Raw genomic sequence first — 24958 nt, forward strand, 5'->3', positions numbered from 1 at the left:
TTTAAGCAAAAAAAATCTTTATTTTCTAATAGTATTCCGGGCTTTTTTCTATCTTCAAATATGAGGGGAGCATAATGATTGCTAAGGAAAATCTAAGTGAAATACAATTGAGGTGGAAAAATATCCACTTGAATCCTACATATTGTTTCCTTTAAAAAAACAAAAAACCTTTATTTTTATTTTAATTATTTATTTATTTGGTTGTGCTGGGTCTTAGTTGTGGCTTGCAAACACTTAGTCGTGACATGTGGGATCTAGTTCCTTGACCAGGGATCAAACCCAGGCCCCCTGCTTTGGGAGTTCTGTGTCTTAGCCACTGGACTACCTGGAAAGTTCCTGCAAACTGTTTCTTAAAAGTTAAAAATAAATCATTCATATTAATCCCTCTGGTTCCTTTATACAAATCTAGGTCACATTAGTCAAATGCAACTTTTTTAGTGGCATAAAATCAAATCACTTTAATTAGTTATTTCATTTTATTTTCAAATGCTTTCTTCCTCATCCACCAACTAAACAAAAATATTAACATTCTTAATAAACATGTTTTCAAATAGGCATTCAGAAGCAGAAATCATCTGTAGCAAGTAATACTATTAAAGAGTGATGAGTTCTCATTCTGACTGGACCACATTAACCTGTGGTAAAATCTACCTTACTTGCTCCTTGGAAGAAAAAAGACACTTGCTCCTTGGAAGAAAAGCTATGACAAACCTAGACAGCATATTAAAAAGCAGAGACATTACTCTGCAAACAAAGGTCCATCTAATCAAAGCTATGGTTTTTCCAGTAGTCATGTATGGATGTGAGATTTGGACTATAAAGAAAGCTGAGCGCTGAAGAATTGATGCTTTTGAACTGCGGTGTTGGAGAAGACTCTTGAGAGTCCCTTGGACTACAAGGAGATCAAACCAATCAATCCTAAAGGAAATCGGTCCTGATTATTCATTGGAAAGACTGATGCTGAAGCTAAAACTTCAATACTTTGGCCACCTGATGCGAAGAAGTGACTCATTGGAAAAGACCCTGAGGCTGGGAAAGATTGAAGGTGGGAGGAGAAGGGGACGACAGAGGATGAGACGGTTGGATGGCATCACCGACCCAATGGACCTGAGTTTGAGCAAGCTCTAGGAGTTGGTGATGGACAGGGAAACCTCACGTGTTGCAGTCCATGGGGTCGCAAAGAGTGAGACACTACTGAGTGACTAAACTGAACTGAAAATCTACCTGTTGAATGACTACAAGTTTTTTCTTATTTCATATTTAAAACAAATTTTATTGAGCTAAACTAATCTTCACTGCCTTGGAAACTATTACTCCTTTTTCAACAAGTCTTCCACAACTGATCCTTTCTTATTTCTTTCAATATTCCAGTCCAGTGGTCTTTAAACTAATGCCTGAAGTCTGGTTTTGTATTATAAATACAGATTTGCTGGGACACAGTCATGTCTATCCATTTGCGTATTGTCTATAGCTATTTCTGTGCTGTAACTATAGTTGAATAGCTGCAACAGAGATCACTCAGCTGACAAAAGCTAAAATATTTACTATCTTATCCTCCACAGCAAAAGTTTGCTTTAGGCTAGTCACATACAAAGTGTTAAAATCTTCCATTGCTTAGCTTTTTGCTCTATACCCACTTCATTCATTAATTTCATCTGTAGATCATTTTCTCAAGTATGGCTAGTAAAGTCCTTGAGGGTTAGAATTCTCTTTTCTTAAATCCAAATGAAAGCCTGGCAAGGTTAGCTGGACATAAGACTTTTATTTCTGTGCGTCTCAATAAGTGTCCATTCATGCCAGAGCTGCTGCTACTGCCTAGAAGTCCAGATAGGTTGCCTCAGGGGCCCTAATTTATCTTCCTCCCTTGTATTGCCTTTTACCATGTTATTTTGCAGTGCCCCCCCACTTTGACCATGTAGCTTGCTCTGGCCTACAGAATAAAGAGGACAAAAGCGACCACGTGCTGGTTCTGAGCTTAGGTTCAAAGAGGTCAAGCATGTCTCTATTTGCTCTTTGTCCTTCTGCTTCAGTGTGATGAGGGCATGACTGGGATAGTCTGCTGGTCCCAAGAGGAGGATGAGCAATGCACAGAGCAGAGCTACCTCCAAACATGTTGGCCTGCCAAATTGCCCCCTGATTCAGCAGAAAGCAGCTGACCCCCTGCCAACCCTGCAGACTCATGGAAAATGATGGATGGTTACCGCTTTAAGTTTCCAAATTTTGGAATGGCTTATGAAGCAACAATAGATAATTGATACAACAGTATTCTGTCTGATCACACTTACAGCTACTTATTGTTCCTTGGAATCAAAAAAGAAAAAGTTGCAATATTTTTAGTGGCATGGTTTTCATGGGACCACACTAATAATGGTAATACATATGATGTCACTTTTTAGCCAAATATGAAAAGCAATCAACTACTCAACCAGAATTTAGTGACTATAAAGAACTCATGCAACTCAACAACAAAAACAAACAAATGGATTAAAAAATAAAGAGGATCTGGATAGATATTTTTCCAAAGAAGACATATAAATGGCCAACAGGAAAATGAATCGCTAACATCAGGGAAATACAAATCAAAACCAGAAGGAGACATCAATTTACACTCACTAGAAGGGCTACTATCAAAAGACAAGAAATAATAAGTGTTGGAGAGACTGTTGAGAAAAGGAAATCTTCATACACTGTTGATAGGAATGTGAATTGGTACAGCCACTATGGAAAACAGAATGGAGATTTCTCAAAAAATTAAAAATAGAATTATCATACAATCAAAACTATTCCACTTCTGGGCATTTTCCAGAAATATAAAAATACTAATTCAAAATGATATATGCATCCCTATGTTTATTGCAGGATTATTTTAATAGTCAAGATATGAAACAACCTAAGTGCCCATCAACAGATGAATGAATAAAAAGATGAGATATGGCAGTGCTGGTGGCAGAGAATATGTCTGTCAATGCTAGAAATGGAAGAGACGCGAGTTTGATCCCTGGGTTGGGAAGATCCCCTGGAGAAGGGAATGGCAACTCACTCCAGTACTATGGTCTGTAAAATTCCATGGACAGAGGAGCCTGGCAGGCTACAGTCCATGGGGCTGCAAAGAGCTGGATGTGACTAAGCACACACACATATACACCATACTATAGTGTATTTGGAAGTCAAATTGTAATATTGCACATGTGAAACTTGTACAGTGTTATGTATCAATGTTATCTCAAGTAAAAGAATTTAGTGAGCACACACCATGTATTCATCACTGAGATTTCTGAAAGATATAAAAATCACAGTTCTAATACCAATGAACTCATAATTCTCTTGAAGAAGATTAAATGAAATGTGAGATAATTAGAGTACAAGATATTAACTGAGTGGGAAAATCTACAGAAACTTTGAGCTTCTGGTTCAACATGGTTCTGGGAACATGTGTTTATCTCCGTGCCTTCACAAAACCCCAGAAAGGACAAGAGAGGAGCGACATCAGCAGACAGATGTTTGGAAGCTTCCAGTTGGGAAGCTGGAAAGTGAATGGATGACATAAGAAAAGAAGGAGGAGAAGCTGAAACTTAGCCTGCAGGGGGGACAACTCTGGGGGCAATCCAGGAAAGGCTGGTGCTGGAGGTACCAAGTGCCACTGAAGGCCGGGATGAAGGAAGAGGATGAGATGAACAAGATGATGTGAACAGGAAGATGGGATGATGTCTTTATGGCAAAGAGTCATCATCTACACCCCCTCCATTTCTTCTCTCTGCAGGAGACTGGCCCTCACCAATAAAGATGAAAAATAAGACAGTCAAAAATCCCACCTCAAAGGGCCACATTCTGTTAATAGAAATGTCAGTTTTGATCACATTAGGAAATCAGGCCAGAAAAACTCCAGAATCTTTGCCTCTTACTCCTTTGTCTCCCATTCTTGACAGAAGATACTATTTGACTTTCCAAACTAGGGATATGCACTACCTTGGTGAAAATAAAATGAATAAATAAAACTGATAATAGTAGTTACCGCCTAGGTTTGTTTTTCATAAAGTATTTGAAATTTTGACAGTGAAAGCTTATGCTTGTATGTTTGTATAATTTAAAATAAATAAAACACATACATAAAAATAAAATAAGCAAACTAGAATCGAGGCCTATGGATTTCAAAGCACTATTTAACAATAAAAATAATTTGGAAGCAGCTGAATTACTCAGTTGGTACCATAATTGCTAATGCTAGAACCCATTCATTATTACAAATTAGACACCATGCCTTGGGTTTTATAAACATCCTCATTTAATCTCACAATCTCATAAAGCTGGTTGCCCTATTAGCTCCATTTTATAGATGCGGAAACTGAGGTTTGGAGAAATGCAGACACTTTCCCATGGTTACTTGGCTAGTAGGTATCAAAGCCATGATGTGAACAAAATCTCGCTGTTTCTAGAGCTCAAGAACTTAACGTTGTGTCCAGAAGGAACACAGTTTCCTTTTACAGGTCCCAAATCATATATTTACATTAGGAAAAAATAACTCTGAAATTCACCAAAGAATAGCCATTTTAGCAAGAGGAAAATAAATCCCTAATCCTTGGGGCCCTGGCAGTGAGGGGTGGGGGATAAAGATGATTCCTGAGGACCAGACCCATACTGATCCAATGCTGGAGCCGAGGTGAGAGGTGACCTGTGGTCAGATTGCGCCCTGATGAAATCAGTGGGGTCATTTATATCCCAAGGAGCCCTTGGGGGCTTTCCTGTCTACCATCCTAACCACTTTAGGGGACTACATCTTCTTTTTTAAAAAACTGAAACATACTTGATTTATAAAGATATGTTACTTCCAGGTGTACAGCAAAGTGATTCAGTTACAAATATATATTTCTTCAGATTTTTTCAATTACAGGTTAAGATAATGAAAATAGTTCCCTGTGCTATACAGTAAATCCTTGTTGTTTATCTACTTTATATATAGTAGTGTGTATGTGTTAATCTCATATTCCTAATTTGTCCCCGCCTACGCTTCCCTCTTTGGTAACCATAAATTTGTTTTCTATGTCTGTGAGTAGGTTTTTGTTCTGTAAACAAATTCATTCTGCATCATTTTTTAGATTCCACATATCAGTGACATCCTATGGTATTTGTCTTTCTCTTTCTGACTTATTCGCTTAGTATGATGATATCTGCATTTATGCTTAGTCACGTCCTAGTCTTTGTGACCCCATGGACTGTAGCCCATCAGGCTCCTCTGTCTATAGAATTTTCCAGGCAAGAATACTAGAGTGGGTTGCCATTTCCTACTCCAGCAGATCTTCCAGACTCAGGGATTGAACCTGTGTCTCTTGCATCTCCTATAATGGCAGGGAGATTTTTCACCGCTGCACCAATTAGGAAGCCCATGATAATCTCTAGGTGCACTCATATCGCTGCAAATGGCAAAAATTCATTCTTTTTAATGACCGAGTAATACTTCATTGTGTGTGTGTATGTGTGTGTGTGTGTGTGTGTGTGTGTGTGTGTGTATCAGTTCAGTCACTCAGTCGTGTCTGACTCTTTGTGACTCCATGGACTGCAGTACGCCAGGCTTCCCTGTCCATCACCAACTCCCAGAGCTTGATCAAACTCACGTCCATCGAGTCAGTGATGCCATCCAACCATCTCATTCTCTGTCTTTTTTATCCTTTTATCTATTGATGGACACTTAGGTTGCTTCCAGGTTTTGGCAACTGTAAATAGTGGTGCTATGAACACTGGGGTGCCAGTATCTTTTCAAATTAGAGTTTTTCATCATTTCCAGATATATGCCCAGAAGTGGGATTGCTGGATCATATGGTAGTGGTATTTTTAGTTTTCTAAGGACCCTCCATACTGTTTTTCATACTGGCTACCCTAATTTATATCTCTTAGGTAACTACATCTTCTTACATTTTATATTCCAATACTGATATTCTTCACCTGGCCCTGGTCCTTCCTAACTTTTCATGCTGGTTAGCTGCCCAGCACATCTTTGGCACACACCTGCCAGGGGTACTTCCAAGACTACAAATTCTAAATGACAGAGATTTGTTCTGAACAATACCTAGCACAGTGCCTGCCACCTGCTGAAAGATGCCTAGTAAATTAATGATGACAAACAGAAGGTTAACGGGCCACTCTGATGCCAAGCCAGGAGAGGGCTCTATGACATATCTGCAGATCCTACCTGATGACACTGCCAGTTAGAGGCAGACTGTTATGGTGAGAGTGCCTTTAAAGCCAAAAAAAGAAAGTGAAGACATGGGTGAGGCCAGGAGCCTCCAAAGTGAAGCGACTAAAGAAATCCATCAATCTGTATGTGCATTTGAACTACACAGTATATATGAAAAAGAGACAAAAGGGACCATTTAAAAATAGTCCATGGAGGGACTTTCCTGGTGGTCCAGTGGCAAGACTCCAAGCTCCCAATGTAGAGGGCACGGGTTCAATCCCTGGGTGGGGAACTAAGGTCCCCCATCCCAACAGGGCATGGCCAAAAAATAAAAATACAAATGAATAAATACTTTACAATTAAAAAACAATATAAAAATAATCCATAGCGATGTGTTTCCACTAAATAATACCACTCTGCTAACACCTTGAGATTTTCCCAGGAGCACTGTGTGCCCCACTTCACCTTGTATTTCTGCCACTTCCATTCATGCCTCACGTGGGGTATGGGTCCCCTGCAAAGTATTATAAAGAAAAGTAATACCAGGCTCAGGGAGTTTCTATTCCACTCAGATCTTTGAAGTATGAGGTGTGATCACAAGCCCAGGGAGCCTGTCAACAGTGACTGCGGGGGAGGTGGGACTCAGACAGGAATCCTCAGGGCCCTGTTTGTCACTGAGAGCTTTATACAAACTCAACACTCAGAGCTCCTGGGCCTGCTCCTACTGCTCGGGCACATCTCTGGCAATGTCATGCTCTAATAGACCCACTGGCTAGCGACCAGAGCTCATTCATTATGGCAGCTATTGATTACCTCTTAAAGCAGAAAATGGGCTTCCCTGTTGGCTCAAATGGTAAAGAGTCTGCCTGCAATGCAGGAGGCCGGGTTCAATCCTTGGGTTGGGAAGATACCCTGGAGAAGGGAATGGCTACCCACTCCAGTATTCTTGCCTAGAGAATTTAATGGACAGAGGAGCCTGGTGGGCTACAGTCCATGGGGGTCGCAAAGAGTGGAATACAACTGAGCGACTAACACTTTCACTTTTTCACTTGATGCAGTAAAACCTGCCCAGCATTCCACTGTCTCACAGGGAATCTAAAAGGAGCTCCAGTCAACACACTGCGTTTCCCTCCCCCTTTTAGGAAATGCATTGCATTTAGAGCTGTCTTGTTAAATCTCAGTATTCTGAATTAATATCCTTACGCTGACCCCAACCTTTGAAGTATGTTAGTGATGGAGAAGTATGTGTCAGCAGTCAGATTTTAATATAAAAGAGAGGCTGGGTGGCTCAGACGCCTAAATGACTGTTAATTGTATGCAAACACTAGCTCTCAGCATATCCTTTAGTGCAGAAGATAGTAAATCGCTGTATCAAAGTCTTATATCAACAGTCCTCTAAGTAGCTAATGCTTTCAAGATGTTCCAGGAGAGACCAGGATGATGCATTCATTACAGAGGGATGGATGAGGAGCTGAAAACCTGGTTGTTTTAAAGCATCAGAACCCAGCTACCAGGTAAAATACCAAATTTAAGCATAGTCAAACACATTTATTAGATATCCTTTCAAAACACCCTTCTATTTTTAAAAAGAGTCACTAAAAATATTGTCAATATTCTCTATGGAGAGTACTTTTAAAACAAAGCAAAGTAGTGAAACTCCTTGTTAGGAACATAATGTGTGCCTCTTTTTAAGCCTCAGAATAATTTGTCAACTTCCAATTTAATTATAACTGAGATTCAAGTCAACTGTTGAGGGTTCTGGGGATACACTCTCCATAGATTCTAGCCAGTAGCAAGTGGAAAGATTCCAAATGCATTAAAAATATACCATGGAAAGGAGGGGAGCAGGAAAAATTGAAAAAAAGAAAAAATGAAATTCTTTGAAAAGAAAAATTTCTTTTTCTTTCTGGTGACCACTAAAAATATAATCTGACATGACTTACTCTGCTATCAACTTACTCTGTTTATAATCTCTCTGTCACGTAAGATTTTCCAAAACCTTCCTTATCTTTCCTGGAAATCAAAATTAAAACCTACCCTTTTTACAGTGCAAGGAAAACAGAGGGTTTCAAATTTATTCAAATAGAGAAATATAGATATCTTGAGACAGTCTAGTTTTATCTCTAAAACCCGTTTCAATTAAGAAAAGCCATCGAATCATAGTTTCCAACTCTAAATATCAGTACTCTGTTAATACTAATTAGTATGTACAGTGTTATCATTAACATTCAGATTCTATCTTCAAAGAAAGCCCAGAGAGTACCAAAGAATCCAGAGACCTTCTGTAAACATCAGGTGATGTCACACTTTAGAATGAACTGGGGAAGAAGCTGTGACTAAGTTGTTGGCTTCCTGCCCACCCAGGGCCACTGTCAGCTTTCAGTTTAATTATTCGGATGTTTGTCAACTTCTGCCTTCCCAGTAAATGTTGAAGGCAGATCATTAAAGAACATGATGCCACATTTCCAGATTTTTCAGTCAGCATTGTCTTTCAAAATAATGTTCATTTACAGGAGGAAATCTTATGGCACAGAAAGCCCTCATGAATTATTCATCAGTTACAGAGCATGCCAACATTCAATTCCTTTGTACCTCTCGGCGAGTGTGCACATGTGAAGTGGCGCATGCCTCGGCTCCCTAGTCCTACGGGGAAGGCAAACTCGAGCTCACCGGAGGTCCTGGTAAACAGAGAAGAGCAGAGTCTTCAAAAGTAGAGGTGGGAGGTACACAGCATTTCTGCCTTACATGGGATTGATTACCTAATAGTCTACTCTCCAGAAACCAAAAGAAGTTACGATCACTTGCTCTAAGGTCTAGTATCAAAAGAATCAGCATGAATTGATATGGTCCGCTGGTTTCAATACAGCAGCCAGAAAGATCGTCTTGGGATGCCTCTGAAGCTGTGGCATTGGCTGTGGGTCCCTGGGGATGCTGAGCAGGGGAGCTGGGTCCCTCCTGAAGCCATTCTCCCCAGGGTACCAACTGTCTCATAAAGCACAACTGTAGGGGAAGGATCCTAGAGACAGCATCCCTGTGAAAATGGAATATTTCCTGCCATATCAGTAAATAAGGATGTCACAGTCATCAGTGATTATAGCCCTCCAATGTGAGTTGGTGAGCCCTAAGGGCACTCAGGAAGGAGAATACCTGCCATCTAGCAGCCATCAGACTGCAGCCACTCCCTATGGTGAGCCCCAAGGGAGCTCAGGATGTGAAAAACATAGGCTACTGGTCCCAGGTAGCTGAGGTGCACATGAAAGGAATGATTTCAGACTCTTGTACCTTCCCATACAAATAAATGTGCTAAATTCCTTAAGCTGGGATATCTAGTTTTCTTTAATTAGCAATAATTGTTCACGTTCAGACTACCTGCTTTTTTGTTGCAAAACTTCTATGTAACTTGGTTCTTCCTCTTGCCTCCTCAGAGAAGTTCTCTCAGGGTTACTTGAGATGCTGTCTCCTGGTATTGAAGTCTTAAAAATTTCCACTGAATAAAACAAAACTCTCAGCTTTTAGGTTGTGAATATATATATTTTTTTTTAGGTTGTGAATATTTTTAAGCCAACACCTAGCTCAAACAAAGTGTCTGATGTACCCAATCTATGCAGACAAAAACAATATAAGGAGATGGGAGAATTCACCTCAAAGCTATGTTCACACAGATATACTCATGGAGATGGGGGATATGAGGAAAAGAATACAGAAGCAGAAATGCAGGTCACAGATTCTTACAGTCACTCGGGACCCCCAATGTGCTCCAACGGACCAACCTACCCAAATTTAACTTAATGGAGCTGGACTCCTGCTACATAAGTCATATCCATTTTTTAAAATCCCATTCTAATGATATTTGTAAATGTTTAAGGAGTAGTAAAGAATACTATTTATAAATATGCTTAAATAGTGGTGAAGAACCCACCTGCAGTGGTAAGAAACCTTCCTGCCAATACAGGAGACATGAAAGACTCAGGTTCGATCTCTGGGTTGGGAAGATCAAGGAAATGGCAACCCGCTCCACCAATCTTATCTGGAGAATCTCATGGACAGAGGAGCCTGGAGGGCTATAGTCCATAGGGTTGCAAAGAGTCGGACATGACTGAACCAGCTTGGCACAGCACATAAGTATGTTAGTCTATAACATATGCATATTATACAAGCATGTGTTTGTATTAACCTCAAGGGTTAATATAACAAGTGCACAAACTATTTTAACCAATGGAAAAATCCCCGCAGCTCTCCTCATCTTTAAATGCACAGCCTACCCCAGACAGCACACATGCCAAGTTTATGAAAAAGACAGCCAAACCTCGGTGGTCTTTGAGGATGTGATGTGGGTCCATGGGTTCCCAGGTCACATGCACAAAGCTCTAAGGCTTCAGCTTTTCTTCCCAAGGTGGCTGACACGCGGAAGCGCTGCATCCACTCCTCAAAGGGGACGCCTGGGCCCTGGTTCTCCTTCCACGAATCTGTGGGCTGAGCTGGACTCCAGGGAGGGTGTGCCACCCCGAGGGTGTGTCACAGAAGCTCAGGAAGAATGAGGAGTTTCCTGGAGTCTAGCTCCTTCCTCCAGCACAGAGTCCTCATCTCCTGACCCTCCCCACTCTGTCTCCTGTGCTAATTCTAAAGACCACTCCAAACAGCACATCAGTTCACTGACATCACAGATGCAGAACACCATCCTTGCTGCAAAGACACTATTAAAACATGCCCGGAACGTTCCACGGGTTTTCCGCCACTCTGAATCCAGATTTATATCACTGTGATTGCACAATAACTCAAACACAGGAGACAAAGAAAGAAAAAGATCGATTTTCCCAAGCCTTCTGCTCCTCTTTTCACTTAATGAATTATCATCTCACCAGATGGGCTTTTAGTACTTTTTTTTTTGTACTAGGATTTAACAAAAATACTCCAACTTGGGGAGGCTCCTTTTACTATCAGCCTGGTTGTTCATCATGGCTTTGAATGTTGTTCCCAGACAAAATGCTGGTCTGAGGCCAGTCATGGACTTTGAGTCCTTTTGTATTAGGTAAAGGCTGTCTGAAGACAATGGCCCCATCCGGTAAGGTTCAGGAAAGAGGCATTTTTTTCCTTTAGTAGTCAGTAATGCCCTGATGCAGGGCTGGATTACCCACCACCCACAGTCCAATTTTTCTCCCAATTATTTTTGAACACCAAGGCTTTTGCAAATTAGAAATGTTATGAAGACAGCTTAAATGGGAAAAGATACTTAGGACAAATATCCCCAGCATCAGATGCATTTATAGGCTAAGATGTAGAAGGAAACTGGCATAATTGTTTTAAATGTGAGAACAGATCATTTAATTCCTGCAAGAGACACAAACTCCAGCACCCATTCTGAAATAGTAATTTAACATAAGGCACATAATCTACCCAATGAAAAGGAAAGACTACATGATCACATTGTTTAAATATAAAGCTTGATTAATTGAACATTCTCAGCTTACTTTCTTCTCCGTCTAGGTGGGTTTTTTGATTTGTTTTGAAATGGCTTTGGGCCATACTCTGGGGTCACCCCACCCTCCCTTCCTCGAGTCCAGGCCACTGCCTGGAACTCTGTACCCCTGATAACATCCTCCTGACTTGGCCAAAGCACCAGGCGCCAGGCAAAAGATCACAACTGGACCACTCGTTGATAAAATGCTTGGCATTTGCAGAGCTGTCATATGTTAGCTGCTGCCAAAAGGCCAGTTGCATTTATTGAAATCTTCTGACTATGCCTAATGCCCAGCATGCTCACGACTGATTTCAGAGTTTAGCCCTAATGCTTTTTGTGTTAGTGTTTCAGGATTGTTACCATAAGGATAGAACAGAAGTCTTTTCCAGCTGCATTTTTTTTCTCATTAGTTTCCATTTCAATTCTAACGAAAGCTAGTTTTTCCTATTTCTTTGAAATCTCATATTATAATCCCTAACTGATTTTAAATGAAAGGGAGGAAAAGAAGCCACGTGTAGGGCTGTAGCACTTTTCTGAGGCTAAAACAGGATTGTAGCTACTTGCCTGGGTTCCCTGCCTTTTATAAGGCAGGACAGCCCCAAGAGGGGATGGGACATGATTCGACCTGGAGACTTTGACTTTTTGAAGAGTGAACCAATAAAGTAGTTCCTTCCTGGTTGTGGGCCTCCAAATTTGACTTCTGTTAGCTGAACCAGAGATACTCTGGCAGTTTATCAGAATGCAGACACCTATTGCTTAAAAACTGTTTACACAACTATCTTCCAATTAAAAGGCAATGTTACACTTACATTGTCATTCTAAAATCAGAGACACTGCTCTGTGTTCTTTACCTTACATAACTAATCACCTGAGAAAGCTGCAGCAGAAATCTTTCCCAAATGATGCTCTTCAGAAGTCTTCCCAGGAAACCAAAATTAATCAAGAAAAAAATTACATATTCACCTATATTTGAGAAACGCTTCATTAAGCATTGTTCAACAGGGAGCTTCTCAGAGACCTTGATAAGCATGTGTGCCTTGTAACTCTTTGAGAGAAAAATAAAGTAAGATGCATTTTCTAAATTTATTTGATGAGAGAATGTCCAACCCCAACACAAAGATTAACTGACCACAAAACTGAGTTTGGAAACTGTACTAATGAAGCAGAAGGCTAGCAAGGAATGTAGAGATCAGAGAGCAATCTTAGAGCCAGAGGAATTCAGAAACTTGCCAAGGCCACACAGAATGTACAAGGAGGAGAATTCTGACCAGCAACGTGCAGTCCTGTTATCTGGGTGGCTACCATAGGCCTCAGTGCCTGGTTCTGTTTGCAAGTCTGGTCCCCAGTGATGCTAAGCTTGGAACATAGATACTGCGTGTTCCTAAGCAAATAACACATCTTAAGGCAAATGATGTTAAAAGACCGGGCCTAGGAGATGCCGCCTACCATAATACAATTTAACGACAAAGCTGAGAGTAAAAAATAGCAGACATCAATAACAAAACACCCACAGGGCCCTGGCCTCATCTTTTAAACTGAGCAGAAGAGGCAGAAACTTGAAGCAAATTTAATTCCCTAAGAAGAATGATTCTATTGGGAAAGATGGAAACTAAACTTCTCAAAAGGTCATACTCAATAAGGAAGAAGACCCCTCTAGACCCTAATGAGAAAAGCACAGGAAGAAAAAAGTTAAGACTGATTTGTCATTTCCCTTGAACTTGTGTTCCAGTGTTATTTGGTTATATGCGCAGATAATTGCCCCAACCCAAGCTCAGCTACGTGACTCCATGAGAAAGAACAATGTCAAGAACTAAAAGAGGCCCTCTGGTCCCCAGGCAGGCCCTCGAGTGCCAGTAAGGCGGCATCGAGGCCGCGAGGAGAGGGTGACGAGGCCACCACGCAAAGGCAAGTGGGCCGGGCCCGGCCAGGTGACCACCGCCATGAGCGGCTCCTCGGGCACCCCGAACCTGGGCAGCAAGATCAACGTCATCTCCAAGGCACAGATCCACTACAAGGGCGTCCTCTACACCATCGACTGGGACAATGCTACTGTGGCGCTTGCCAAAGTGAGGAACTTTGGTACTGTCCCACAGATAGGCCTGCCACCCCCCTAGAGAGGAGATTTATGAGTACATCATCTTCTGGGGAAGTGATGTCAAAGATATTACTGTGTGTGAACCTCCGAAAGCTCAGCACACGCTCCCTCAGGATCCTACTGTCCTTCGATAGTCCCTGGGCTTGGGTTGGGCTCCTCCTTCCAGGTGCCTTACAGCCCCTTCCGAGGGAAGCCACCCTACAGCCAGCTGGTGGGCAGCTCCCTGCTTAGCCAGCAGTATGCTGGCCTCCTTGGGTTTAGGAGCCAGATTTCCGTCTGTCTCAGTTAGCAAGAGCCCCATGGTGGAGCAGGCCGTCCAGACTGGATCTCTTGATAAGTTGAACTCTAGGAAGCTGTTACCTGGCGAGGGCACCGTGGGCATGCAGCTCAACTGGCGCCCAGCCCCACCCGCAGCAAGGCCGCCACCGATATAGCTCAGAGGCAGCTGTGCAAACTCAACAGCCGGTGAACGACGGAGAACAGAAGACCCCAGAGGAGGCGCTCAGGGAGCAGATGAAAAGGAACCGCTCCAGAGGGCAAAGCTGTCCAACTAACATCAAGGAAAACACAATCAAGTTTGAAGGTGACTTTGATTTTGAGAGGGCAAATGCCCAGTTCAGCCGAGAAGAGCTGGACAAGGAATTTAAAAAGAAACTGACTTTTCAAGATGACAAAGCTGAGAAAGGGGAAGGGAAGGACCTGGACGTGGTGACCCAGAGTGAAGAGGCCACTGCTGAGGAGAACCACTTGGGGCCCCGCTGCTACTACAACACGTCCAAGTCCTTATTTGACAACATCTCCTCTGAACCCAAGACCAGTTCCAGGTGGATGATGTGCGCTGAGGAGAGGAAGCTCAACACGGAGACCTTCAGGGTGTCAGGGAGGTTCCTCCGAAGCCGTAGTTTCTGGGGTGGATTTCGAGGGGGCAGGGGCAATGGTGCAACCCACCGTAACCCAACTTCCCACAGAGCTGGGACCGGCAGGATGTAAGGAGTTGGCCGAAGTTTCTTGCTGAAGCGGCACCGGTGCCAGGCTGTGTCTACGAGGACGATGGAGAACGCTGCACTTACTGGGGGAGACACGGTCACTTCGTTTACTGAGTTTGGAAAGTCCATGCTACCATTTACATTTTGAACTGAACTTGGACGTGGTCTGAGATAGAACCTCTTGTTTGGGGAAGTGTACATGGGAAGCCGCTTTGAGGTATTCTAACCTATTTTTCCTTTTCAGTTGTGCACAGCCTGATTCTAAGTTTCTGCAGAAGGGTTCCAGAGTGAAAGTGTGATCCTCACTTTGTGACCTTTCTTGGACAGCTTTGACTTTAAAGGCGGAACCAAATTTCATTTGGCAAATGCAAAAAAAAAAAAAAAAACCCAAAGAACTAAAAGAACTTGTAGTTCACCACCACTTAAACAGAAAGCAATCTGATGGTGGCTTCATCTGGATTTGTATGGTCTTTATGGCATACAATGATCTCTGTGCTACTCGAGCCAGTTTCTGCCAATGATTTCCAAGTGGATCCCATGTCATTATTTTTGTGACTGGAAATGAAGTTTTATAGACTTTACTAAGATAATAACAATGCCCATAACATATGGATGTGATGTATCTCAGCTTCATAAACTGCAAATAGAACAGCCTTATTATAATTCACAGCTGACATTTATATGGGGCTCACTCTCTGCATGTATTGAGCAAAGAATCTCTCATTGAGTTCTAATAACCCTCTGGGGCAGGTACCATTACCATCTCCCTCAGAAAGATGAGGCAGCTGCAACAGAGAGAAGTTAAAGAAATTGCCCAAGGTCATTCCACTAATAAGCGATGCAGCTTGGACCTGGACACAAGCAGTCTGAGTCAGAGACCATGGCCAGGATGCTAAAACTCCCTCAAGAATATTAAACAGTTCAGGCAAATTATTTAATCAAAGGTGTCAGGCCATCTCCATGCCTGAGACAATGGTAGGGATAACCCAAAACATAAATTTAGCAATATAAAAAGTAAGAATACATCGAAGTCTGCTACTGCTTTTTGCAAAAAGCCTAAATACTGAAGACTATACGGAGATTGATTTCAGAAGAGTCGTTTTTCTGAATCACATGATGTTTTCATGAGGTTCTTCACTATTCGTCTCCTTCACAAAGAGACCTAGTCAGTGGCTAGTACCTGTCTCTGCAAAGGCTGCAGTGAAGGGACCACCATCATGGCAAACTGCTTCCCCAACCTCATGCCCACTGTGTACAACCGTGTTCCACGCTCATATTGGAGTTGCCATCTGACACTTACTTTAGACCCCACTTCTTAACTTTTAATTTTGTATTAGGTTATAGCCAATTAATAACATTAGGTGAACAGTGCAGGCATTCAGCCATACATATACATAAATCCATTCTCGCCCAACCTCCCCTCTCATCTAGGCTGCCACATAGCACTGAGCAGAGTTTCACATGCTGTAAGTGGATCCTTGTTGGTTATCCATTTTTACAGGTCCGTCCCAAACTCCTTAACTGTCCCTTTTCCCCATCCTTCCGTCCAGCAACCCTAAGTTCATATAAGTCTGTGATAGACCCAACTCCTTTCTTGTTCTGGCCCTACTGTAACTCACCAGTGATCTTAGGCCAATCACCAAACTAACTTCTAACTCTGTTCAATGGGCGAATAATACCTGCTCTATCTATATCAGAAGAGTTAAGAGATAACTGGGCTACCCAACATTTCTATCAACTCTTTTTCTTTTCTTTTTCTTTCTTCCGTCTTCCTTCATTTTTTTCTTTCTTTTCCTTTCCTCTTTTTTGGCCAATACTTGCCAAAAAGGACTTTAAATGAAATTTCAAAAAACTGGACTCCCCACATCAAACAATAAGCTGGATGGAAATAGAGTAGCTGGTACATGGGAACCCATCACCTGAATTCAAGGTTATCCTCATCACTGCTGGATGCTGACCCTTAATATTTGCTACCAGCGCTCCCAAACGGGACTAATACTGGACTAATGTTTTTCAAGCAGTTACTCTGTACCAGGGACTAAGATAAGCATTCTTAAGTGTTGTGTTTCCTCATAACAGCCTTAGTAGGTAAGTGCTGGGAAGAAGGGTATTATCAGCCTTTAACATATGCAAAGACTATGCCTAGAGAGAAAGCAATTTTTCTCAAAGTTGCAGCTTGTGGTCAGGGGGACAGGGACTTGAACTCAGGTCCACCTGTTCATTACTGTGTTAGAGTGAGGTGCGATCAAGAAGCTAAACTGCAATATCTTTGAGCCTTATCCACATCACTCTGTGTGCAATTAAGCAGTATCAATGTTGTTGTTTGTGTGAACCTTTTCAAATAAAGAGGAACTAATTCAAAGCAGAATGTGCTTAGTGGTTGTTATCAGACACCTTCTACATCACCTTTTCCACAGCCAAGAAGCGCACAGCCATGGATTTACTATTTCCCTCCTCTCCTGCTTCTGTCTATTCATCTGCCCTCACTCTCAGTCTCACCCAGCCTATGGGGCTAGCCTGCTGCTGCTGCTGCTGCTAAGTCGCGTCAGTCGTGTCCGACTCTGTGCGACCCCATAGATGGCAGCCCACCAGGCTCCTCGGTCCCTGGGATTCTCCAGGCAAGAATACTGGAGTGGGTCGCCATTTCTTTCTCCAATGCATGAAAGTGAAAAGTGAAAATGAAGTCACTCAGTCGTGTCCGACTCTCCGCAACCCCACAGACTGTAGCCTACCAGGCTCCTCCACCCATGGGATTTTCCAGGCGAGAGTACTGGAGTGGGGTGCTATTGCCTTGCCTAGAGGGGATTAAAAAATATTCCTTACTCTCTGCCAAAATACTAGGCATTTCTCTTTTCTGTCTCGTTTGATACAAATAAACTGCAGGAACTGGGGGATTCCAGTCTTTCTGTGCCTTTGAAAAAGTTGCAATGATACAGTCTAAAATGAAAAAAAAAAAAATTACTGCAAAATGAGGAGATTCTACTTTTGTCTCATTATAGAAGCACCAAACATTAAGTTAAATCATGATTGACCATGGTCTGGATTTTTAGAATTTTCACGTTAATTATCATTTGTCTCACAAGTGACATATGACCATTGTGATGGCAAAACGTTCCACTTGTAGCTTCACCTCTAGAGAAAGAAGGCTATTTACTAACTGTGCTATACACAGCCGGCTACATTTTATACGGGATTTTTTGTTGTTAGAGGGTAGGAAAATGGATAAACACCTAGAATACTTGCCCTGGAGATGTTACCACATCATCTGTCCCACCTGCATCTTTCAGGGTGTACCACTAGCAACCAGTTTGAAAGCTGTATTCTCTTTGGAAGCTTTATTCAAAGTTAGTGAGAAAAGAATATGCCACATTTTAAAGAGAATGAGAATGCTACTTCAAACCACTGTCTCTGATTCAAATCTCCAGTATAATTTGGGAAACTCTAAATTCAACTTAACATTCTGTACTTCCCTGTCTAGTTAACAATTCACTGACAGTAAAACATTCATATCTAATCTTTAAGGAAAGCGATCATTTATTTATGGTCTCATGGAAGCCAATAATTTCAAAGGCTTTTCTATTGACTTTTTTTTTTTTAAGATTTTCTTTGATGGAGACTATTTTTAAAGTCTTTATTGTATTTTTTTTACTGTTTTATGCTTCTGTTCTCTGTTTTCGTGTTTTGGCCAAGAGTCATGTGGGATCATAGCTCCCTAGCCAGGGATTGAATCCACACTCCCTGATTGAAAGGCAAAGTCTTAACCATTGGGCCACCAGAGAAGTCCTCCCATTGACATTCGAAAATCTTAATGGTTTGTTTCTGCCCACTTTCAATTTTCATCTCTTCTAAAATCATTTGTTTACTTTGGCAAAGGGAGTTGGACTAGTCTGTAACTACATACATCACACCTCACACCTCTATAAACCTAGTCAAAAAATCAAAAACCAAAAGAAAACAAAAATCTTTATCCTCTGTTCCAAATGAAAGAGGATAAGTCTAGTTTAAGGTATGTTTAATGACAGAGCAAAAACAAAACAAACAAACAAAAAAACACACATTTAAATCTTTCAAAATAACACTGAGGATGTCTACTTTAACCTTTCTAGGTTTCCTAATAACCAGCCACTTCCACTTTAAGAATGAGATGGCTGATGGCATCACCAATGTAATGGACATGAACTTGGGCAAACTTTGGCAGATGGTGAGGGACAGAGGCCTGGCGTGTTGTAGTCCATGGGGTCACAAAGAGTTGGACACAACTAGGAGACTGCACAATAACACAGTAATCAACCATTGGGGTCAATGACAAAATTGCCTTTAGCCGTCAAATGCCTCTCCCCAGTGGTAGCCTTCTGATACTCCAAGCCCTGTTCCCCTGAGAACACAGGGACAGACAGTACGGAAGCTAGAGGGAGCCTGCAGATCATCATTAGTCCAGTAGTTTTAATAATGAGGCTTCTTGGGGACTGGTGAGGGATTAGAAAACATAGGGCTGACTCTGGCTCTGCCCCAACTTCCACCAGAGAAATTTCAGCTCATCTAATTTATTTCCTGGGCTTCCAGACGAACTTTTGTTTGAAAAAGGATTTCATAGCTAAAAACATATGCTTTGAAAAATTCCCATTCTGTCCATTTCTTTCATGTTAGGAAGGAGGTAAATAAAGACCATGAAAATCTAGGACTGATCCCAGGTTGCAGAATCAGTGACGGGCCCAGCCAGGATTACGGGCAACCATGGGCTCTGAGTCACGTTCTCCAGAGTAAGCACTGTCTCCAGACTGCAGAGGGCACAGCTCCTAACAGACACATCCCTGTCCTCATTCAGGAACGTGCCCAGAGCTGTCTGCTACCACTCTTCTGGGAACTGCCCGCAGTTCTGGGGGCAGGCTCACAGATGAAGTAGTGATCTTACTCTTGTTCTCAACATTTTTAAAATACTAAACTGAGAGGCCAGGGACAGGAAAGCAGCCAGAGCCCTGTTAATTTAAGATGAAAAATAAAACCTTTCTGAAGTTGAGTGTAAATCCATAGAAAACAATGTTTGCTTGATAAAATTTGAATTTACCCTCAGATTAGGATGGAAGCAGGATCCATCCGGCTTGCTGTGATCTTCATTCTTAAAATCTTGTTCCTTAGCCAGCCACAGCTGAGCTCACTGCGTGGGGTCCAGCCCCAGGGCCGCTCTAGTACTCATCGGGATAACAGCCTCTGCAGTCAGCCTGGGAGTGCATCCTGGATAAATATCACCGTCACTGGCTCCAGGAAGGTGGGCTCCACTTTTTGTAAAATGTGATGAAACCATAGTGTGAACAACAAAAACTGAAGAATTAGACTGAACTATTCCAGCTATCTCTAGAGCCTCTGATTTACAAAGGAATCCTTCAAATAACATTACATTACATCTTTCGTTACTCAGTCGTGTCTGACTCTGTTTTGAGCCCATGGACTATAGCCTGCCATGGGCTTCTCAGTCCGTGGAATTCTCCAGGCAAGGATACTGGAGTGGGTTGCCATTCCCTTCTCCAATATTTAAATAGACTCCTAAAATAATCCTAGTTGTCATGCACTAGGTAAGCATTGAAACAAATTATCTTACCTATATGTACCCCAGCTTTCTCACCTATAAAATGGACATAATTAAAGCACCTACCCTATGAGGTGTCGTAAGAATTTCAGTAAGCAGTTCCTGGTGTATATAGTAACCTCTATATAAACATTAGTCATTGTCATTGTTGTTACTCTTATTTTGTTTTTTGTTTGTTTGTTTTTTGTTTTTTTAAAGTAAGTGTTAGCAAGGCCAGGGATGGGAAAGAGGAGCCCTGCCAATTTTTTCTTTTTTTTTTTTTAGCAACAAAAACCTGTTTTATTTTTCCAAATACAGATACAGAAGTTTGCATGTTTTGCAAATATTGCTTCAAAGCAACATTTCTATATACAGCGCCTTCTGTTCTAACAGCGCATAAACATAGATATGTATCCACAGTACAATGTTGGCTCATCAAGGGTCCACCTTGCATACACTCATCACTTAAAGAAACAAAATGATTAGTCAAACCAGAACTGTTTTTGTCAAGGCAATTTTTCTTTTTTATAGGTGGATAGTTTTTTCTCAAAAGAAAAGTTAGGTAGTGTATATATTTCTAAATGGTAACAGTAATATTTGCAAAGAGCAGTTTCCAGTGCTCCAGCTTGGGGTTAATTCAACTTGACCGAGGAGTTGGGGATGGAGCCCCTCCAACATGGCTTTAAATTAGGGAAGCACAGTGAAGTCATCAGAACTTCGGAGTCATCCCCGCTTCCCAAAGGACAAAAGTCACAATGAGTGAAAACGGATTATTTCCTTTACAAAAAGCATAAAATAAACCCAATAATGACCACTTGGTAAAGTTAGGGTAACTCAGTTTCTTCTTCCATCTTGAAAAAGACGTGAGATTTGACCACCATTACAGCTTCCCCAGAAGTGACGGTCAAATGTGTTTTCAGGAAAGAAAAATCAGTAATTTAATAATATTAATACAAGTCACTGTACCTCACAATTGTGGCTACAGAAAATCATCCTGTTTCTTCCCTTTTCGGACAAGCATCACATAGTTCTTAAAATGTGGCCATCTGATAAATTATACAAAATACAGATGTCATGCACACTCCTTGAGCATTTCTTCCCACACCGAAAGTGCTAACGTTAGCAATGGGAAGCAACCTCATAGAGGAATTGTGTCAGCTTTATCACAGATGTCGTAGCCACATGTATTCCCTCTGATAGATAAGCTTCAGCAGGTCAACTTGCCCTATATTCATTTTATATCAAATGGCGAATTAAATCACTAGACAAAGCATTCCCTGAAACAGGTCTTGGTACAGAGGCCCTTGTGAGCCCTGCCAATTTAAGATTAAAAATGAAATTGTTCTGAAGTTTAATGTAAAGCAATAGAAAATAATAATTGGTTGATGAAATAATTGGAATTGGAATTGACAGATTAGGGTGATTTCACTGCTTTTCTGCTCAAACCTGACCTGGAGCGGCAGCCTCGCCATCACCTGGGAACTGGTTAGAAATGCAGAATCTATCTCAACATCCAACTCCGCTCCCACTTACTGGATTAGAATCTGCCTTCTAACGAGATCTCTAGGGAATTTATGTGCATGTTAAAGTTAGAGAAAGGCTACTTTATGGCACATACTGAGGTTTTAGCACTTGTAGGTTAAAGGAATAAGACCTCATTCTACAGTTATATCTCCATGTGAAAAGTGAAAGTGTTAGTTGCTCAGTTATGTCCAACTCTTTTTTGACCCCACTGACTATAGCCTGCCAGGCTCCTCTGTCCATGGAATTCTCCAGGCAAGAATACCGGAGTGGGTAGCTATTCCCTTTCCAGGAGATCTTCCCAACCCAGGGATCGAACCCAGGTCTCCCACATTGCAGGCAGCTTCTTTTATGAATGAGCCACCAGGGAAGCCCATACCTTCTCTTAAATCCTATACCTCCCATGTTAGATGGTTTCAACCAACCTAAGTCTTAAGGTAGATGCTCCTTTCACGAGCCAGAATATGTCAGGAGCACATCAGAGCAGTGAAATCACCTCTTGTTAGTAATGTCATCATCAATGGCTAACACTTATTGAGCTCTTAAAATATGCAAGGATTAACACAAGGTGGTTTCTGAATGTTCTCAGTGAACACTCACTCTTTTAAGTATTACTGTGCCCATTTTATAGATGAGGAAACTGAGGTTCAAAGAGGCTACATCACTTTCTCTTGTCCAAGTTGAATGGGGGAAAAGGTCTTTCTGAAATTTACTCTCTTTCTCAAAACTGATGCCTAGAATATCATAATCAAGTGAAGTGGGGAGCTGTAATTATCTCTCTTTTTAGGTAAAGAAAACTGAGACACAGAGAGGGTGAATGCATGATGTAAAATCCACAACCTGAAACTTAGGTCAGAACAAGGTCCATCAGGATTCTAGTTTTTCAGATTAAAGAATTCTGCTGCTAGAAATGCCAACAATAATATAATGGCATTGAAGAGAGAGGGGGAAATAAATAAAATTTAAAGAAAGGTTTCCATACGTGAAGCTCTGTACAGTCAAACCAAGGAACTTCCAATTTTAATATCTGAAGTCAAGGTCTTACTGAGGTGTCAGCCTCTTTGGCAAACCAGCACATCCAGATTTGTATTGCTGCAGCTTGTGTCAACTAAGCCCTTATCAGCACATCTCAGCTAACATCCTACACAGTGTTACTCTTGCACACCTGTGAAACTCTCCTAATTACAGTCTCTCTGATGTCTTTCACCAGGTCTCCGTCCAAGTTTGATATACCAAAGAGTTCAGAATTCAGCAAGACTAGTCAAAACCGTTCTTAGACAGCAGTCATGTCATAAAGTTAAATACACAGGTTCAGAATCGAGTAATCAGGACCACTTACCCAGGCCTCAGTAAATTCCTGCTTCCTCTGGCCCTGAGGGCAGCAGGGAAAGAATCAGGTTTTATTGACTAAACATTCTGTATTAGTTTCTGAGAGCTGTCACAAAAAAAAATATCAGGCTAGGGTGACTTCAACAGAGATTTATTTTCCCATGGTTCTGGAGGCTGGAAGTTCAAGCTCAAGGTTTGGCTTTTGAGGCCTCTCTCCTTGGCCTGCAGCCAGCCGCCTTCTTGCTGTGCCCCCACAGGGTTAGCTGTGTGTGCATATGTCTTGTGTGTGTCTTTCTCTCTTTCTCTGTGTCCCAATGTCCTCTTATAAGGACACCAGTCATATTAGATGAGGGCCCACCTTAACAACCTCATTTTAATTTAATGACATCTTTTTTTTTTTTTTTCCTGCACTGGTCTTTGTTGCTTTGTGAAGGCTCTCTCATTGAACTGACTCATTGGAAAAGACCCTAATGGTGGGAAAGATTGAAGGCAGGAGAAGGGGATGACAGAGGATGAGATGGTTGGATGGCATCACCAGTTCAATGGACGTGAGTTTGAGTGAGCTCCAGGAGATACTGAAGGACAGGGAAGCCTGGTGTGCTGCAGTCCATGGGGTTGCAAAGAGTTGGACACGACTTAGCCACTGAATTGAACTGAACTGAACTGAGGGCTCTCTCTAGTTGCAGCGAGCGAGCAGGGATGACTCCCTAGCTGTAGCACATGGGATTCTCATTGTGGTGCCTTCTCTTACTACAGCTCCCAGGCTCTAGAGCGCAGACTTCAGTAGTGGTGCACGGGCTTAGCTGCCCTACCGCATGTGAGACCTTCCAGGACCACGAATTGCACCTGTGTCCCCTATATTGGCAGGGGGATTCCTAACCACCAGAGAAGTCCCTAATGACATCTTCAAAGGCAATATCTCCAAATTCACTTACATTCTGAGGTCATGTAGGGGGTGAGGGAAGGGCGTCACAGTATAAATATGGGGAGAACACAATTCAGTTCACAGCTGATCATGAATAGATCTTTTCCTCCACTGTTACTAAGCCCTAGAGCCGGGCTGAGGCTTTCTCATCCAGTTTGGGTTCAATAAGAAGCAAGAATCTGCAATAATCTGAATCTTTCACACCCGTGACCCAGACCACTCTGGAGGGAGACTGAAGAGGAGGGATTTGCAGATGAGACCGTTTCTTTTCAGTCTACACAGCCTAGGTTCTTCCCTGCCGCCCCCCAAGCACGAGTTCAGGTGAGGTCACTCTGAGGTGGCTTTTTAACAAAATTTAAATGGTACTTCTAAAACTGGCCTGAGTCAGGGACATGAACAATGACTACAGTGCTAAAAAGTTCGAACTGGAAAGAACTGGAATCTGGCCACCAGCGAGGCCTCTTGTGCCCAGAGGCACATGCTCCTGAGCAGTGAGGTGCTGAGTCCTGGGAGCTGGCACTGGACTTCCCAGACAGCTGTCCTGTGCAGCAGGACCGCCCGGAGGCGAGAGCCAGCCCCGGCCAGCCCACTCAGCCCCCCGAGGCAGCACCAGGAAATGTCAGAGAGTGGGAGGGAGGGTGGGAAGCACAGAGCGAACACATCAGGAGGCGCAGGCTTCACGCAGGGCGTGTGCGAACCCTCCAAACAGCGAATCAGACATCAAGTTCCTGGGCGTCTAAACCATGATACCCTAGGAGCAGAACAAGGCTGAAAGTGAGAGTGCCATTTGCTATGAAAATGAAAACCCACACATCGTCAGTCTAATAAACCTCATTCATGTAGACGGCCCTAATTTTCAATTTTAGTAATTCAGCTATTCCTGACATTATTAATTTTTAAACTTAGATCTGA

General features: G+C 42.1%; 1 protein-coding gene and 1 pseudogene across 3 annotated transcripts in view; one reads left to right on the top strand and one right to left on the bottom strand.

Moving 5' to 3' along the window:
• The window catches only part of ABLIM1 (actin binding LIM protein 1), a 331820-nt gene that overhangs the window by 227421 nt on the left and 79441 nt on the right, over positions 1–24958 (bottom strand). For 2 of the 3 annotated variants that reach the window (XR_011252151.1, XM_070289452.1), the window contains exon 1: positions 10476–10649. The exons of the other annotated variant lie outside the window; for it this stretch is intronic. Coding sequence is in view for 1 of the 2 variants with exons in the window: in XM_070289452.1 (XP_070145553.1) it covers positions 10476–10509 (34 nt within the window). In the remaining variant the exon portion in view is untranslated. Of the gene's footprint in view, positions 1–10475; positions 10650–24958 lie in introns of those variants that run through there. 3 annotated transcript variants of the gene reach the window in all.
• LOC138427735 (protein LSM14 homolog B pseudogene) lies at positions 13568–14712 on the top strand (annotated as a pseudogene).

This window comes from Ovis canadensis, chromosome 22, assembly GCF_042477335.2.
Source record: "Ovis canadensis isolate MfBH-ARS-UI-01 breed Bighorn chromosome 22, ARS-UI_OviCan_v2, whole genome shotgun sequence".
Taxonomy (NCBI): domain Eukaryota; kingdom Metazoa; phylum Chordata; class Mammalia; order Artiodactyla; family Bovidae; genus Ovis; species Ovis canadensis.